Consider the following 16,841-nt stretch of genomic DNA (forward strand, 5'->3'; position numbering starts at 1 on the left):
ACAGTTCAAACATTCAATATGTATCTATGATTGCATAAAATAAACATGTACTTGGAGACAGTCTGTCGATTAATTTCCACCCGTGTAGGAAAACAAATGTGTAGCAGACTGCAAAAATCCACCCGTTAGTGTTATGAAATATGTATCAAAAAGATATTTGACACAAAAAAAGACACATCTGCAATAATTTCATTTGCCTGTATTGGCTGAATATCATTAAAGTCATTGCTATGAATTACGTTTGGACAGTAATAGGTATATATAATCTCATTTTAACTTTTGCTATCTACAATAATATCATAAAGTCACAGTCCGAATGGTTCAAATCAAGTTTGAATTTAAGGTTTTAGATGTGGCATCAATGAACTTGTGAGAATAAATCCTCAGATTAATGAGTTATTAAAACATTCCAGATGCAAGTCAGATCATTTCGTAAACTGCATATTTAAAGGGTCAGTTCAGCCAAATAAATACATCTTAAAGGGGAAACACGACAGCTTCATTTAGGATTATAGAAATCCTATCCCTAACACACACACACACACACTTGTTGCTGGTTTGGGATTATCAGTTGATATATCGAGTGTGAATTCACCTCTAAAGAGAAGCTTTGGTTGAACCGTCCCCTCGCTGAGTCTTCACTCTATAATCTCTCATTACATGTTAAACACATTCACACAACAGTAACACATGAAAGGGATTCTCTTATACTTGAAGTAACATAAAACTGAATACTACAAACCCGAATGAGTCTTTGTACATCAAGAAGAACTACAAGAAGGTTAACAGTGTGCAGTCTGGTCCATGTTGTGTTTCTGCAGCTGAATGAGGTTCGGTGAAGAGTCAGCGAGACATCATTCGCACAAACTCTGTGGACAGAAAAGATGTGTTTGTTACTATTGGTTAAGCAAAAGGATCCTGTCACCATTAAGTGTATTCTTTCTTCCATCATTTCCTTTTACTTCTTTCCTTAGCCTGAACATCCACCTACTAGCTTGATTGAGATTCACACTCTGCTACCTTTCTGCCCCCCCCCCCCAGTTTCCTGACCTAAGTATCAATCACTCACCTTCAAAGTCCACCTCTCCGTCCCCATTGAGGTCAACGTCTCGCAGGACCTCGTCTATCTCGCGGTGGGTCAGCTGCTCCCCCATCAGCTTCTTCATGGCTTCCCTCAGCTCTCCAAGGCTGATCTGACCATTGCCATCGGAGTCAAACTGGGAAATGAAATTGATGGGTTTGAGAAAGCACGTGAAAAGAAATGCATCAGAAGTGAAAGCTGGGGAAAGGGGGTGGTCTATTTGGCTGTAAGTTAATAATAAATGATGCTGCTTACCTCTTTGAAGGCATCTCTCAGCTCCTTGACTCCAATCATATCTGCAGTCTCAGCGAGCATCTTGGGACCCATCAGTTCAACAAAGTCCTCAAAATCCACTTTGCCGCCACCTACACAGGGAGGAAATAAGTACTTACAGAAGACACATGAAGCAAATTAATGACCAGACTGATAGATCACTCACAGATCTGCTGGCTGAGTTCTATCAATTCCATCTCCGTCGGCATGTATCCCATAGTCCTCATGCACTCGCCCAGGTCCTTACAGCTGATGAAGCCATCCTTGTCTTTGTCAAACTCCCTGAAGGCCTCACGCAGCTCTGCAGGGAAGATGTGTGAAGAACAGTAGATAAGTGCAAGAAAGACAGAGGTACTGCAGTTCTAAGTGTACTTGTTCTGTAAAAGCCCTGAATGCAGAATTCTTTACACGGTTGTCTTTTCTTTCTAATTGATCTGATGGTTATGTTTTTGTTGGACAATGTGACGATCCCGGTGATAATTGGTCTACTCTGTGTCCTTAAAATCATTTCTTCTAGATTGCTGACAGCGTTACAGGAGTGCAATTGTAAAATCACTGGAGTTAACTGCATTATTACCAAATAGAAAGAATGACAAACACGGCAATAGGCTTTTTCCACAGCCTGACAACCCGAATCATGAACGGCTTATAACATTGCTGAACTACCTTCTCATTACCATTATAACTTATAAGGCCTTTATAACAGCTGCCTTATTTGAAAGTCGTACCCTGATATGTGTTTTTAAGCATTTCAATTTAAATAAGATATTACTGATTACAATGAAAGGACTGACAGGCCTCGCCCCAATTTATCTATCAGAGCTCTTGTTCTTCTGTTTTTATTGTAAAGCAATAGTTTAAAACGTACTAATTAAATAATATTTACTGTTGTTATTAATATTATTGTTATTTTCATTGTACTGAGTTCCTAGATAAACAAATAAAAATGTCAATGACTATTTATTCTACAGTCAAATCACATATTACGTTTGTGTGAATGCAGAGTGTGAAGGTCTGAGGAGCCGGACCTGAGGGACCTAAGGGACCCGGACCTGAGGGACCTGAGGGACCTAAGGGACCCGAGGGACCCGAAGGCTGAGGGACCTGAGGGACCTGAGGGCTGAGGGACCCGAGGGACCCGAGGGACCCGAGGGACCTTAGGGACCTTAGGGACCCGAGGGCTGAGGGACCTAAGGGACCCGGACCTGAGGGACCTTAGGGACCTGAGGGACCCGAGGGACCCGAGGGCTGAGGGACCTGAGGGACCTGAGGGCTGAGGGACCCGAGGGACCCGAGGGACCTTAGGGACCTTAGGGACCCGAGGGCTGAGGGACCTAAGGGACCTGGACCCGAGGGCTGAGGGACCTAAGGGACCTGGACCTGAGGGACCTTAGGGACCTAAGGGACCCGAGGGCTGAGGGACCCGAGGGCTGAGGGACCTGAGGGACCTGAGCTAAACAGTGCTTAAACTGTCTATATTAATCTTCCCCTTTGATTACTAATCTTATACTTTGATCTTCCACAGTTCAAAACAATAAATCTCTGCTGGTTCACATTCAATTGTTGGGCGAAGTCAGGAAATGTGACCTCTACAGTAAAGCACAATTTTTCAAGTCAAACAGAAGGTTTGAGGTTTGACAGGAAGAACAACGAGAGAATGATGCTGATGGAGTGAGATGATTGAGGATTAAGCTTTTGATATCTCCGTACCTTCCATTTCCTCTGGTTGTAGATCTCTGTCCTGCGGTGGTGAGGATAGGAGACAGGACACATACGGAGTCAGGTGACGAACATACACTCTACATCTCATGTGTCTTCTTCTTGTTTCTCATACGCACATTTGTAAAAACATGCAAAAAACATTTTTTTAGTTCTTCAGCTTCATGGTTACTTCGCTCGTGTGAAGCAGTTTTGTTCCATGTTCAATCCTGAGCGGGGATCCTACTGCTGGATTATTTGGGTTTTGATCTGAGTGACCCAAATAAGCTTTTTAGTCGATCTGCTACACAAGCTTATGTCCAATCTGTGGTGGAGAAGCTTTGAAGCTCTGCTGTTCATATGCTCCACGACAAGCATTCAAAACGCATCATAAAGAACTCCTTTTCTAAACACACAGAAATACAGTAAGGCCTGCCCGTCTGTTTGCACACACACATGCAACAAAGCTGATGAAATGGCACTTGCAAAATGGGGCCAGAACCTACATTGTTTTTCGAAATGAGTTTCAACAGGAGCACCTTCAGCTACAGCCGTAGCGTGTGGTGGCATGAACAAAGGTAATGCCAGGACACGTTTGTTCACAACATGCTCAGCAGCAGGAATAACACAGGCCTGGATTAGAGGACGCAAGGAGATTACAGCTGGAAATTCTATTACAAATCACAAAGGATTCATGTTTTTTCATTTCCCAATCTGCCGATGCAGATTTTTTTCATCTGCATCTGCACTGCTATTCGGCCGGGACTTGATTAACGGACCTTAACACACCTGTGCAGGCTGAACATGCGACAAACACACCACCTGCCAATTTGTCTTTTTTGCTGAAATGAGTGACTGTCAGGTTGAGCCAAGTTCAGGCGCAGAGGAAAGTATGCAAATGTTTTCCTTGTTGTTCCCATGTTTTTTAGTTTTCGGCTTTCATTCCCCAAACTATTAATACCACTGAGTGCTTGTTAAAGTTGGTGAAGGACAAATACTCTGGCTGTAGGAAGGATTCCAGTAACTCTATCATGTAGCAACATCTAGATGCCAAAGGAAAGAAAGAGTGTAAATGAGAACTAGAAGCTACGGCTACTGTGCTCCTGAGGGACTTCAGTTTACCATCGTAGAGAACAAAGGGGATTATGGGGGATTAAAAACCAGCAAATGCTCTCAACCTCACACTATCCATCTCATACACTAATCTGTGTACTCTATTTAGGAATCCTGTCTCTTTCCTCCATCCATGACTGTAAGTATTAACAGAAAGTTGTCCAACAAGTTCAGGACTGTGGTGACTGTGGTGACAGATGCTGCTGGGTTTCTGGATGCAAGAAACTTCTAACACTGATCATTATCAACAAGAAATGTAAAGATAATTCGTACTTTCTGAGTCCGCGAGGGTCGCTTTTTTTGTCATAGGGTCTGCATACCCTACTTTACTAAAGGTGTGTGCAGTAGACATCCTAGGGTACGCAGAGCAAGTTCCACACTCCAGTCCAGTTGGTGGCGTATGCACCTCGAGCTGGTTTGCCAAGAAGAAGATAACAGGGCGGGTGTTTGTTTTGAAGAGAGGCTGCTGTTACTCACATTTATATGATTCATCTTCAAAGGAATACAAAGACAGCCAAATGGAATTGGACATATGGCAAACAACGTTCTGGTGTACTACAGCTATCAACTGGCTGGAGTGTGGATCGGGAAATGCGCGTACGACTTGCACCAAACCGGTACAAGTCTGCAGCAATGAAACGGCAAAAGTATGTCCTAAGCTTAAAGCCATGCTGGTAGCTTTGTGAAGCTGTACTATATACACATCTCTGAATAAAGTCAGCATGCTAATATTCCTCACAATGACAGTATTTACATGCTGATCTGATTAAATTAGCTTCAATGTTTACAATAATCGTAGTTCAGCATTTTAGCATGCTGACATCTGCTCATGAGCGCTAAACACAAACTACAGCTCAAAGGAATTGCATTATTTTTTGTAGGTATTTGATCATAATTGAAAGTATATTGGACAAATATTTACTCAGTTCTTGCTGTCCACCAAGTCCTGACCCTTTTCAGGGTCATCAGAGTGATGAGAGAGAACCAACAGAGTCAGGCTAGGGTCGTAAAACCAAAATAACCAGTTAAAAGGTGCTGAAACACTCGATAGAGCTGCGATAGAGCTGCGATAGAGCTGACATAGAGCTGTGATAGAGCTAACATAGAGCTGTGATAGAGCTAACATAGAGCTGACGTAGAGCTGACATAGAGCTGACATAGAGCTGCGATATAGCTAACATAGAGCTGACATAGAGCTGCGATAGAGCTGCGATAGAGCTGCGATAGAGCTGACATAGAGCTGTGATAGAGCTAACATAGAGCTGTGATAGAGCTAACATAGAGCTGACGTAGAGCTGACATAGAGCTGACATAGAGCTGCGATATAGCTAACATAGAGCTGACATAGAGCTGCGATAGAGCTAACATAGAGCTGCGATAGATCTAACATAGAGCTGACATAGAGCTAACATAGAGCTGACATAGAGCTGCGATAGAGCTGACATAGAGCTGACATAGAGCTGCGATAGAGCTAACATAGAGCTGACATAGAGCTGCGATAGAGCTAACATCAAGCTGACATAGAGCTACAATAGAGCTAACATAGAGCTGACGTAGAGCTGACATAGAGCTAACATAGAGCTGACATAGAGCTGCGATAGAGCTAACATAGAGCTGACATAGAGCTGCAATAGAGCTGACATAGAGCTAACATAGAGCTGCGATATAGCTAACATAGAGCTGACATAGAGCTGTGATAGAGCTGTGATCGAGCTGACATAGAGTTAACATAGAGCTGACATAGAGCTGACATAGAGCTGTGATAGAGCTGAGGGGAAATGCAGAGTCAAGTGATCATTCCCTGTGAGAGTGTCATTGAGCAACCCCTTCCACACATATACTCAGTGTCCGTTCATCTCTACAGAAAGACATTAGCTCTCCATGGCCGTAGACAAGAAGAGTGTCAGTGGTCATAAGACTGTTTCAACTTTCACATTGAATTACATCCAGTCACCAAAGCAGGACAACTACAAAATACAGTAACATAATTGAGTCTTATAATCAAATTCATCATAAATCAATTATATTTCGTCCTTGTGATGAGTCACTATTGTTACATTTTGGATGCCGGTTGCTTTGTCATTATAGTGCAGTGTGTCATATGACCTATTATAGCTTGTGACTCCTGTAGGGTGTATGGTATGTGTAAGAGGTCCCGTCCAACAATCATTTCTTTCTTCCTTTGTGTTCCGAGGTGAAACACATATTTATGGTTGAAAAAGGTTTGAACCTTTCCAAGGTTATAATACCAGTTTATTTCATATCGTTTTGTTCCCCCCACGATAAATCATATTATCCAACAAAGGTCATCTAGCACAATCACATGAACTCTTATGAAATGTGGTGATAAGGGGGTATATAGGATTGATGGGGGTTGACACTCACAGGGTGGAGATGGGATGGAAAGGCTGTGATGATGTCACGCTGAACTAACGGATGGCCAGCTTCACCTTCCCTTGAACTGGCACTGTGAAAATGGATGGATAAAGAGATTTATGAGAGAATTTGGCTTTCATAATGATGTACTGTGTGTCCATGTGTGTGTGTGTGTGTGTGTGTGTGTGTGTGAATGGCATACATACAAGCTGGCTCTGTGCAAAGCCCTGTCTGAGGAAGATGCACGCAGGCCCCACTAAGTTGTGCAGCATGTTGCAGTTCTTAAGCAGAGCGCACAGGGGCTCGTCAAAGTCCCGCTCGCTCCCTCCCTCATCCTCGTCATCCGTGTCCACCTCACCTGCACCACCCAGGCCCCCCAGCATGGCGGCAGCCAATGGGGCGCCGCTTGGTTCTATGGGCAACTCCCCCTTTGAGGAGAAGAACAAACTGAATTCGGACCCAGATAAAATTACCACTGATATGCATTGGAATGAAACTAGCTAATTCACACCTACATGTTCATACTGTTATGCGAAACATAAGTCAAATACAATGTAATTGAATATGTTAAAATACTAAATCCATTTGAATGGCAGTTGTGTCCGATAGGAAGTTGTTTGCAGCTCAAATGTAGCTTGGACATTGTCAGATGTATCTTAAGCATTATCTTACTCATCTATCAGTTCAAACTCTTTGATAGTTTTTTCTCAGCTCAAAGGAATTGAATGAGTTCTTACCGTCTTCCTGTTACTGTTCTTTTCAGAAGCCTTGTTTATGTTTCCCATCTCCCTGCCCTCTTCTTCCCGTGTCCTCCTCCTCCTCTCCCCAAACTTCTGCCCTGTTTCTCTTCCTCTTTCTCTCACTCTCTGGTCAATTGCCACATAAAAGTCCAAAATCCATACTCAATCCAATGTATTCCATGTGGCAACGTCTTTTCCACCCAGTGAGGCGAAGGCAAATGTTTCCACTTGCACCACTACTCCTAAAAGTGAAGGAGGATCCCTGTCAGTGCTCGTACTACAATCCAAGATCCTGTTGGTCAAGTGAGAGGCAAGTTATATCTTGTGCATTAAATCCTAAACTCCTGCAGGTTGTTGAAAGGCTGTCATGATGAGCTTTGAGAGGTGTAGTGTGATATTATGGAATAGCAGCAATAGGTGCTGGAGATTTACGGGGTGGGATGGGAGAACTGGGTCATATCTGGGCTGAAACAACCTGCTGCCAGATTTTGGCTCTGATTGCATGACTCGACCATATTCTCCCTCCCTTTCAATCTCTCTCTGCCTCGCTCTCACACAAACACACACTGTTCCCCACCCATGTATCCGTCAGTCCCTCTCGCCACGGGTGATCCCTTGAATTTGGCCCAACTTAATCTCATCCATCCCACCCACCTTCCTCTCCCTGTCTCCCAAACATCGTGCTTCTGGTCTCAAAATGACTATTCTGGCAGAGGCAGAGAGAGAGAGAGCGAGATGAAGGGGGAGGGCATGGTAGAATTATGGATGGAGAGTTGGCTGCCTATTTATTCCCTGGCATTTTAGATTAGAGGGAAAGAGTTATGTTGACAGGTGATGGGACTACAGGCTTGAAGAGGGAGGAATAGAAGAAGAATTATACGACTTTAATGTACAAAACAGATCAATGTACATCCAAGTCAGTTCTGCAACATGGAAACAAACACAACAATGGAGCGAACACGCCTGTATTTTGAGAATGGCCTCAAATATAAGACAGAGACAATTTGTCCATTAATGTTGTTTGTCATCAACCGTAAACTTTAGCAGACATCATCCCTGAGTTACTGGAAATAATTGAGAATTTTGAAAAATATCTAGTGACGATTTTTTACTCTTCCTCCGTGACAGTTTAGAGGGAAATATTTTACTTTTTACTTACGACATTTATCTGACAGCAGTAGTTACTAGTTACGCTAGATTATATATTTAAAGTCACTATTGGTAGAAATATGCAATATCTATTGCATATTTCAAATTAAATTAATATCACAATTGTTTGTTTGTGGAAAGGTTAGATAATTCTGGTTCCCAAGTCAGGTCAGTAGGTCAGTGGGAAGGTAGAGGAGTGGATCAATTTCATAAAAAACACCAGATGACCCACAGAAGGGACATTTCACATCATGCACACAGTGGCTTTAACATGATCAATAAAATAGAAACACACGTTTTTTCTGGCAAAAATCACAGTTCAAATATCTTGACCACCCAATACATTTTAGGTAAAATATAACATTTTATTGTACAAGTTTGTTCATTGTTATTCATCTTTCCTACTGTTCTTTATATTTCATTGTTCTTCCCTTTAACCTTTACATCCTGAAATGATCAGGTAGCATGAAACCCCAAAACTGGAGAAGCTAAACTCAACTCTTGTTATCTTATACTTCAGTACAGTTTTAAAGCAAGTCATTTGTTTGTATTACTGCCCACTGCATTGGAATCACTGCAGCGGGCTCTGATACTCGTGAGCTCGTGGACTGTATGAGTGCTGGTCATGTGGTGCTGCATGTGTGCCAGAGATTAGCAGCAGTATGTGTGAAGCCAATGCTGAGCGCCTGCAGCCCGAATCCTCTGTGGTCAGTTTAGGAGAACTAACACAGTTTTGGTGTTTCCTGAGATTCACCTTTTTACATCTCACACATTACTACTTCTCAATTATGTTTAAATACTGCAGCCTCCTTTTCAGTGCAGAATTATTGTCATTATTTTTTTCTTCTGACTTCAATATGACCTGTGCAGGTACACACTATGAACTAAACTTGTGATATGACAGGCCTTTACTTCACACTGCCAATGTACCACCAGCAGAGTGCAGCAAAGCTCAGTTTACTGTTACAGCAAATATGAACTTGTGCTCAGCTGTAACACGTATGCACCACCACTAGATGTCAGCCTCCTGCCTTGCTATCCATTTCAGTTACAGGAATATTTGCGAATCTTTTTGCTTCTGGATAGGTCACTAAGCAGAAAGGTAGACGACAGATGCAGAAAGGGTGGAGTAGTGAGTATTGAGGCGTTGAAGGGGAGAACCGGATTTCATGGCACATTCACTGAATCTCGTCAGCTTCACAGACGTGATTCTCCAGCTGAGCCTGCAGCGTGACCTTTCTATGGACTTGGGGGAATTACAAACAATAAATACACTGAAAATCTATCCAGTAGAGAGGACAGAGAACGATGAGATGATTTGCAACAAAGGATTTGGATGCACAGTGTCTCGGTTATATAACAGTATGTGCCTTAGCCCACCGATCCAGATGAACACCCACCAGACTATTGGAATCCTCAGTCCTGTAACGTTCTTTGATTCCTGCATTGTTTCCCATCATATATTTTACAGGCAAAGCTTAAGATTCATTTAATTGGAGTCTTCTTTTACAAATACAAGGGAAACAAAAGTAGTAGTAAGTAGGCACATGCACTTAAAGCAGATCTATGCACACAAAAAGAAAAGAAAAACAGTTTTTGTGTTGCTCAGTGAAAGAACATAAAGAAGCACCGACAGCCCGCCTCAATCAACAGCGCTGTGTGAACAGAAAGCCTTTCAGCGATGAAACCCACAACAGAGCAGCTGGGGGAGAATTTGTGCTCTATCCCTCGACAACAGGAAGTACACCAGAGGCCTGAAAGACGAGGATAGAAGACAACAGACAATCCAGTAAACAGCATGATGCACACACTCCAGAGGCAGGGCGTTGCATGTGATGCAATGCTAACAGCTTTGGTGTTGGTCAGGTCAAGCATTTTGGCTGAGATGGTGTATTTGCATGCTTATATATGCATGCTGACACACAAACACACATTTATCGCAAATGCTTCGATCACTTCAAATGAGGCATACAGGGTGGCCTACAGATGAAAATATGCAGATACTCTCTCTAACCAACCATAATAGAAAAGAATGAAGGCAGCTGGGCAGACATCATCAGACTGTGGCTGTAATCGAGTTACCGCCAGCACAGATAGTATCCGTGGTATCACTTCAAACCTGCATCTACTACGAAGTATTCACCACAATCTGAGGTCAAAGACAGTTAACAATATATATATATATATATATATATATATATATATATATATATATATATATATATATATATATATATATATATATAATACATATGTGCAGAATACTGAGCGTGTTTGACGTCAAACATATAAAGTGCTCACCCCCTTTTGACTTTTAACTGTTAAATGTTTGCATTTAAACATTTTTCATTGGTGAAAACAGTGATGCATTGTATGAATCAGTGACAGATGACACCAGTAAAATACAACATGGGCAAAGAATACATTATTTCCGAGGCTTCATTTTTAAGGACGTCGCCAAAGATTCATTCAATGAAGCTCTAGCGTAAGTTCAGACAGGAAGACTATACTCTCGCATGCCTAAGCCCGTAGCTTATTCACCATACATCTGCCATCATGAGTCATAAGCCATGTTTTGCATTTAACAGTTAGAAATGAAGCAGATTAATTAAACTGCTGTAAAACGTGGACAAGCTTGCCGTCGCTGAGTCTTCACTTTGAAGCTGATTAAATCTCTCACTGATTGACTGAGCCATTCATTCACTGTTGGATGTCAAACACATTCATGCTTGTGTCAAGAAGAGTTGAGCCCACAGAGCTGCCTCTGTAACATGTTGGCACATTCAAGGGAGCACATTCAAGGGAGAGTCAGGATATAAAAGCACAAAGCATATACTCAGAATAAAGTGTAATCAAAAGATAAAGTGTATGAATTATATAACGAAATGTTTAATCAATATGTAACGAATGTGTAATGCATAGAGTGATTTAACAATTGTAATAAGTGTTTAACAAATGTCTTGTGTAACCGGAGCTGCGATAAAAGTGTTTGTCAGGATGACTTGGCAGAAAATAGGAACAGACTGTTGCAAGAGATGAGTCATAGAGGCATGATACAGGATGAAGCCTGGACATGTCCGGACATGTTCGAACCCAACGCCCTCTCCAGAGGGTGGGGGGATGAGATCATGTATTGAACAAGGGGGGCCGATAAAGCCCGAAGGATGGATAAAAGGAGACGTTTGCAGGCAATACACTGGGATTTCAACACGGGTGCCGTCCAAGTGCACCGATGAGGAGATACGGACGATTGCAACTGATGTATTGAGGACTTCGTCTCTGTTCACGGAAAGAAGACCGCTGTTCGTGGACAATAAGATTTAAAGACGGAGGTTTTCCTCTCCCCACTGCTCGATTCTTAACAACTGGACAACGGAGAAGACGCAGCAGCCCTAGAAAGACTTTGTACTGAGTTTTGAGGACTGTTGAACGGACTTCGCTGCAGAGCAGGAGGACCGAGGGTCTGGCCAGACCTTCCCTCCTAACAACTCCAAAAGAACCTTTTCATCGCACCATTGAAAATCCAGCTCCAACCGAGCCATCTCGGCAACTAAAACTAATGAGTATAACCTGAGAAGAAAATTAAAGTAACGAATCAAGTGTAGTGACATTTTATGTGAGCTGTAGCTTAACCCTTGCAAACTAACTAAATATAACCTGCAATAAATATCTAATCTGCATTTAAAGTAAATTTCTCAAGTGCATTCATTTGCTCAAGTAGTAAAAAGTTCCTCGTGGCAGTAAAAGGTTAAAGTCATTGTATGTCTAACAACTGAGTTCTGAAAGGTTATCCTAGAGACCGAATCCACTTAACAATCCCTTACGGTTTTAGAATTAATCCTAGCCGTTAAAACCTAACCTGGCATTTACCAAGAGCACGGATCCAGAAGAGGGAAGCTGCCATAACCGACGCGACTGGTAGGAGCGCCCGGGGTCAGGACTGGTCTCTCGGCCGAGCGCGCTCAGACCGGAGGAAGCAGGGTAGACGTCGGGAGTAACGGCAGTTAGCGGAGCCAGGCGAGTTCCCTCGCCAGAACATCAGCTCGACAATCTTTTAATAGAGAGCTGAGTCAGTAAGTAGCTCCGTATCGGGCCAGAAGTATCCCAGGATCTAACACTTGTCAGCAGAAAGACATCTGGTGCGTCAAGTGTACTCTGAGTGATGTTTAAGGGATGTACGTCTCACCGACTCTTGTCCTCTCACTCGTTTAAGCTGTAATCTCCCTTTACACCACAATCAATCTCTCTCTTTCCTGATGACATCCATCCATCCTTCTTCCAGCACTCCCTTCTTTCACTTTCTCATCATTTGTTCCATCTGCTGCTGAGTGTATGGATGACTCATCTGAGCAATGAGAGCTATAGAGGGTATGAACAGAACAGCAGAGGAAAAGGATCAACACAGAAGCAGCAGAACTCTCACTCTTCATGGTGGAGTTGATGGATTTCTTGTGATTGTTCACTAAGCCCTGTGCCCTATTGTGCTCTCTGCTGGTCTGAAAGCCCACGACTCTGAAGGCCCGTTGCTCTGAGATGACACACTGAAGTTCAGTGACTGCCGGCCTACTTTCCAGACTCTGTTATATATTGCTCGATTTAACAGATAATCTTTAAATTATAGCAGAAATCACAACGTATGGCTCGGTACGACTTCTCATGACACGTTTCATTTTGGGTGATATTCAACTTGAACAGCTTTAACCAGGCATGGCTCCTTCTGCTCTTACACACAATATATGTGAACAATGATAACAAATAGCAATTTCAAAATTCTCTGTATGTTTTGAAACAATGGATTCTGGATTCAAGACAGAAGACAAAAAGCAGCTTCTCGTCTCCAGCTGAGAACTCTCCATGTTTCTGTCTGAAATGAGCTTTTGTTGTGAGATTGTATCAGCTGGAGCTTGCTAGCTTATGAGGCCCATTAATTATCTCTTCAATATTCATAACAAATGGCTTAAATGACAGATCTTATCAAAAATAAAATGAAAACATATTAGATATAGTTATACAAGTTCTGTGTATGTGCAGGTGGTTAGATCTGGATACCTCATAAAGCTATGGTAACTTATCTCCAAATGTTCCACCCTGTTAGCTTTATTGACCAATTCAAAACCAGTCAAGCCATAAGGATTACTATTCTCCTGACAGTTAGAGATGTTTCTATTCCTGAAAAGAAGAAGAAGAAGCTCTCACAGAATACATCACTGATGGATTTTGAAACGTATTTTAGCGTTGAAGCCTTAATTAATGACCATCTTGGGTCATTCTCACAGTGACTCCACTGATCAATCAGCATGGATTTCATCATTTAAATGAAGTCATGCAAGAGATGACTCTGCTGCCTATTGTTGTACAACAGTTCACAAACATTAAGTGTAGTTGGATTGTTCAGGGTTTTCAATGGATATTCATTTCGTCATGAATGATTGTTAAATATTGAGAGGGTCAGGGTTGAGCGCTAATACTAGGGCCAACCTCAGGAGACTGTCATCATGATGTTTATGTAAAAGCAACTTGACCAACATTTCAACTTGCCGTCCTATTTACACACAGAGCTGCATGCTGGGGGCTGATCAGTGGAACAGCGTGAAACTGGGAGCTGGACTCTGTGCTGATCACATGCCTGCCTTGCATGTGTGCGCACCAGGCGGCAACTTCCGGCTCTAAAAAGTGAAGCCAATGCGGATGCGCCTTAAACGTACATTCTCTCTAATAACCAGCAGGGGGCGACTCCTGCTGGTACAAAGATCAGTCTGATTTTTAAAAAGAAGAAGAAATGATCCTACTTCCACTTGCTTTGACCTCAGTGAACATTGTAAACATCATGTTGTGTTCCCGTTGAGAGTGAAGTAGACGATGACTCCGGGGTGTTTCAGTGGCTACCTTGTTACTGACAGGTTACACGACGTTGTCCTGTCTGGGTCTCGTCTTTAACCATTTCACAGTGTTTTCGGTTTGTAAAAGTTAATTGAGATATTTTGAGGTCTGATACATAATTGGGTTGAACTTAGCTCCACACTCTTGTCACTTCTGGTTGCAAAAAAACGAAATGGTAACGGCCAAAATGCCAAACTCAAGGCTTCAGAAGTGTAGTCCATGGACCAATGGGTGATGTCACGGTGACGACGTCCACTTCTCATATACAGTCGATGGTGTTTGCACACGAGATACAAACTAAATGGGGACCCACTCATCTGAATAGGTCTCCATATCACTACTTGTGGTCAACAACTCCAGAGTACCTTCAGATGAAGTAACATATGATAACTTGCAGAGCTTTGTTCACAGGCCAAGCAACGGTTATGCTCATAATCTGCTCATAGCTATTTCAACTCATTCACTCACTTTCATCTTCAATGACTCATTTATTTATGGATTAGCGGATTGTCTGGCTGAGTTTCTAAGATGCCTGTTCTTTAAGCAGTACTCAACAGGACATTTTCAATGTCGTGTACGTGTGTCAGTCAAACACATGTTAACAAGGCCACATGAGACACCTGGGATACCTGTAGTCTCCAGTTCAGTGTCCTACCTGTCCGAAGACTGAGTCAAGGATGGGTCGCAGCTTCCTCCTGTCGCCCTCTTGCAGCCAGACGTCCCGGGGCTCTCCCACGGGGGAAGATGAACTCGAGGTCTTGGCCTCAGGCTTTGGAGCCCTCTTTATGCTTGCTGAACTCCATCGCCTTAATGATTCCATCTTCTTCTTTATGGATCCCTGGAGAACGGAGGATGAACAAAGAGGTTGAAATAGAAAAATTGTCTCACAACTGAAATATATTTAACTCATTGCACACTTTGAGATTGAATTCCTGGAAAGGATGGTATCGGAAAAAGTCCAGGTAAAGAAGCTGCAGGTCGACGTACAGCACACACTACCGCACAAACTAATAGCATTGAACATTGAACTTACATGTACCAGCTCAGAAAACAACAACAATTGATGAGAATGATCAGTTCTTACACACATAGTATTGCTCTACAATGATATTGCTTTTTAATGACTACAAATAATTCCATTTGTACAAACAGATGAAGTAAATCGGGTGTCCATGCCAGCCAGGCCTCAGAAGACAAACACTAGTGCAGCACAGTGTATCATGTTGAGTGTGTCTGAGCACAAGTGGCAGGATTTAGGACACAGATATGTCCACTGACCTTCTGAACTAACTTCCCTTCTGACGCCTCCACGGATGATGTGCTTTTCGCGTCAGTCATCTTTGCAGCCCAGCTTGCACACACAGAGACGTCCTCTTTCTCTCCGTCTCTCCTCCTGTCCACTCTTGTCCACTACTCCTCTTCCTCTGTCCTAGAGCGTCTGACACTGGTTGATAATCTGAGGCGGATCTCCCACTGCTGTTGCTCCTCCTCTCATCCCTCCCCCTGTATGTCCTGCATGTATCATATGATACATGCAGGACATACAGGCATGCACTATGTATAGTACTGTACAAATATATATATGTATATTATTATTATAATATTATAGTTATGTTATTATCTATATCTAAATGCCAAATATCAATTCATCTCTTTTGTGTATGTGTTTGGTGAGTGTATACTTTAGTGTGTCAGCAATAAGTGCTGCAGCAGCGCATTAAACCCTTTAAAGCAATACGTGCAACCCCCCCTCCCTCCACCCACTCTCTCCCTTTCCTTCTTTCTTTATTTCTATAACAACTGTTTTTTAAAGCGCTTTATACGACCTATCTGCCTCTATTGTTTTCAGCATCTTAAGTTGTCAATGTAAACCTCTTTTCTTTACTGCATGTTACATTTCCCCTACGTCCACGTATCACAGACTCATTTAGGGACTGTACAAAAAAGATCTACACGGGAAGGAAGGAAAAAGAAAGACCTCCACGAAGTTATTCATATTTGTGTTCAATCTTCCCTGAAAAGACTCTCTCACTTCCCTTTAATGGCTCAATGTTGCAGTGGTTTAACTCATTTCATCATCAGTAAGTTGAAGAGTCAAAGCAAAAATCATTTTCAACGATGTTGCCAAATTTGAATCACATCTTAATTCAACTTCATGGAATGTTTCTCTTTTTTATGTTGTAAGAGCCGCCGAATGCTGAACTTTGATTATATTATGAGCTGACATTCATTTTTTGTTCTTTATTAATGACTTTTGGTGGAGAGATAATGTTGATCCCTTATATCCATAACGATGCATGGTTTTTATGTCTCTCTCTAATCCCCTCATTTCAAACATATTCTTGTTCTGGAACCCTATTATCTGGTTTCACTGACTTTAAACGATTCAGTGAAATGTACACAGGATGCATGTGGTGACACTTGTCTTTCCTAAATTCTTCCCCCGTTCCTTTGTCTTTGTCCATTTGAGTGCACGCAGCCAATTTCATAGAAAATAGATGAAACAGAAGGGGAGAAAGGAGAGATAGTCC

The 16,841-nt window shown here is 42.3% G+C and overlaps 1 protein-coding gene across 2 annotated transcripts; it reads right to left on the minus strand.

Moving 5' to 3' along the window:
* Positions 1 to 843: 843 nt before the first annotated feature.
* Positions 844 to 15,648, minus strand: cabp2a (calcium binding protein 2a; the record flags this gene model as incomplete). 2 transcript variants are annotated; one of them, XM_079277788.1, is made up of 8 exons in its annotated part: positions 844 to 869; positions 1,070 to 1,217; positions 1,337 to 1,446; positions 1,521 to 1,655; positions 3,065 to 3,095; positions 6,748 to 6,969; positions 14,966 to 15,148; positions 15,589 to 15,648. In XM_079277788.1, the coding sequence occupies 8 exons, from the start codon at positions 15,646 to 15,648 to the stop codon at positions 844 to 846; spliced, it is 915 nt and encodes a 304-aa protein (XP_079133914.1). The 2 variants fall into 2 exon arrangements, with proteins under 2 accessions (XP_079133914.1, XP_079133915.1); XM_079277789.1 differs by lacking the exons at positions 14,966 to 15,148; positions 15,589 to 15,648 and adding an exon at positions 7,279 to 7,326.
* Between the last annotated feature and the right edge of the window lie 1,193 nt (positions 15,649 to 16,841).

The sequence above is a fragment of the Melanostigma gelatinosum genome (genome assembly GCF_949748355.1).
Source record: "Melanostigma gelatinosum genome assembly, chromosome: 11".
Lineage (NCBI taxonomy): Eukaryota > Metazoa > Chordata > Actinopteri > Perciformes > Zoarcidae > Melanostigma > Melanostigma gelatinosum.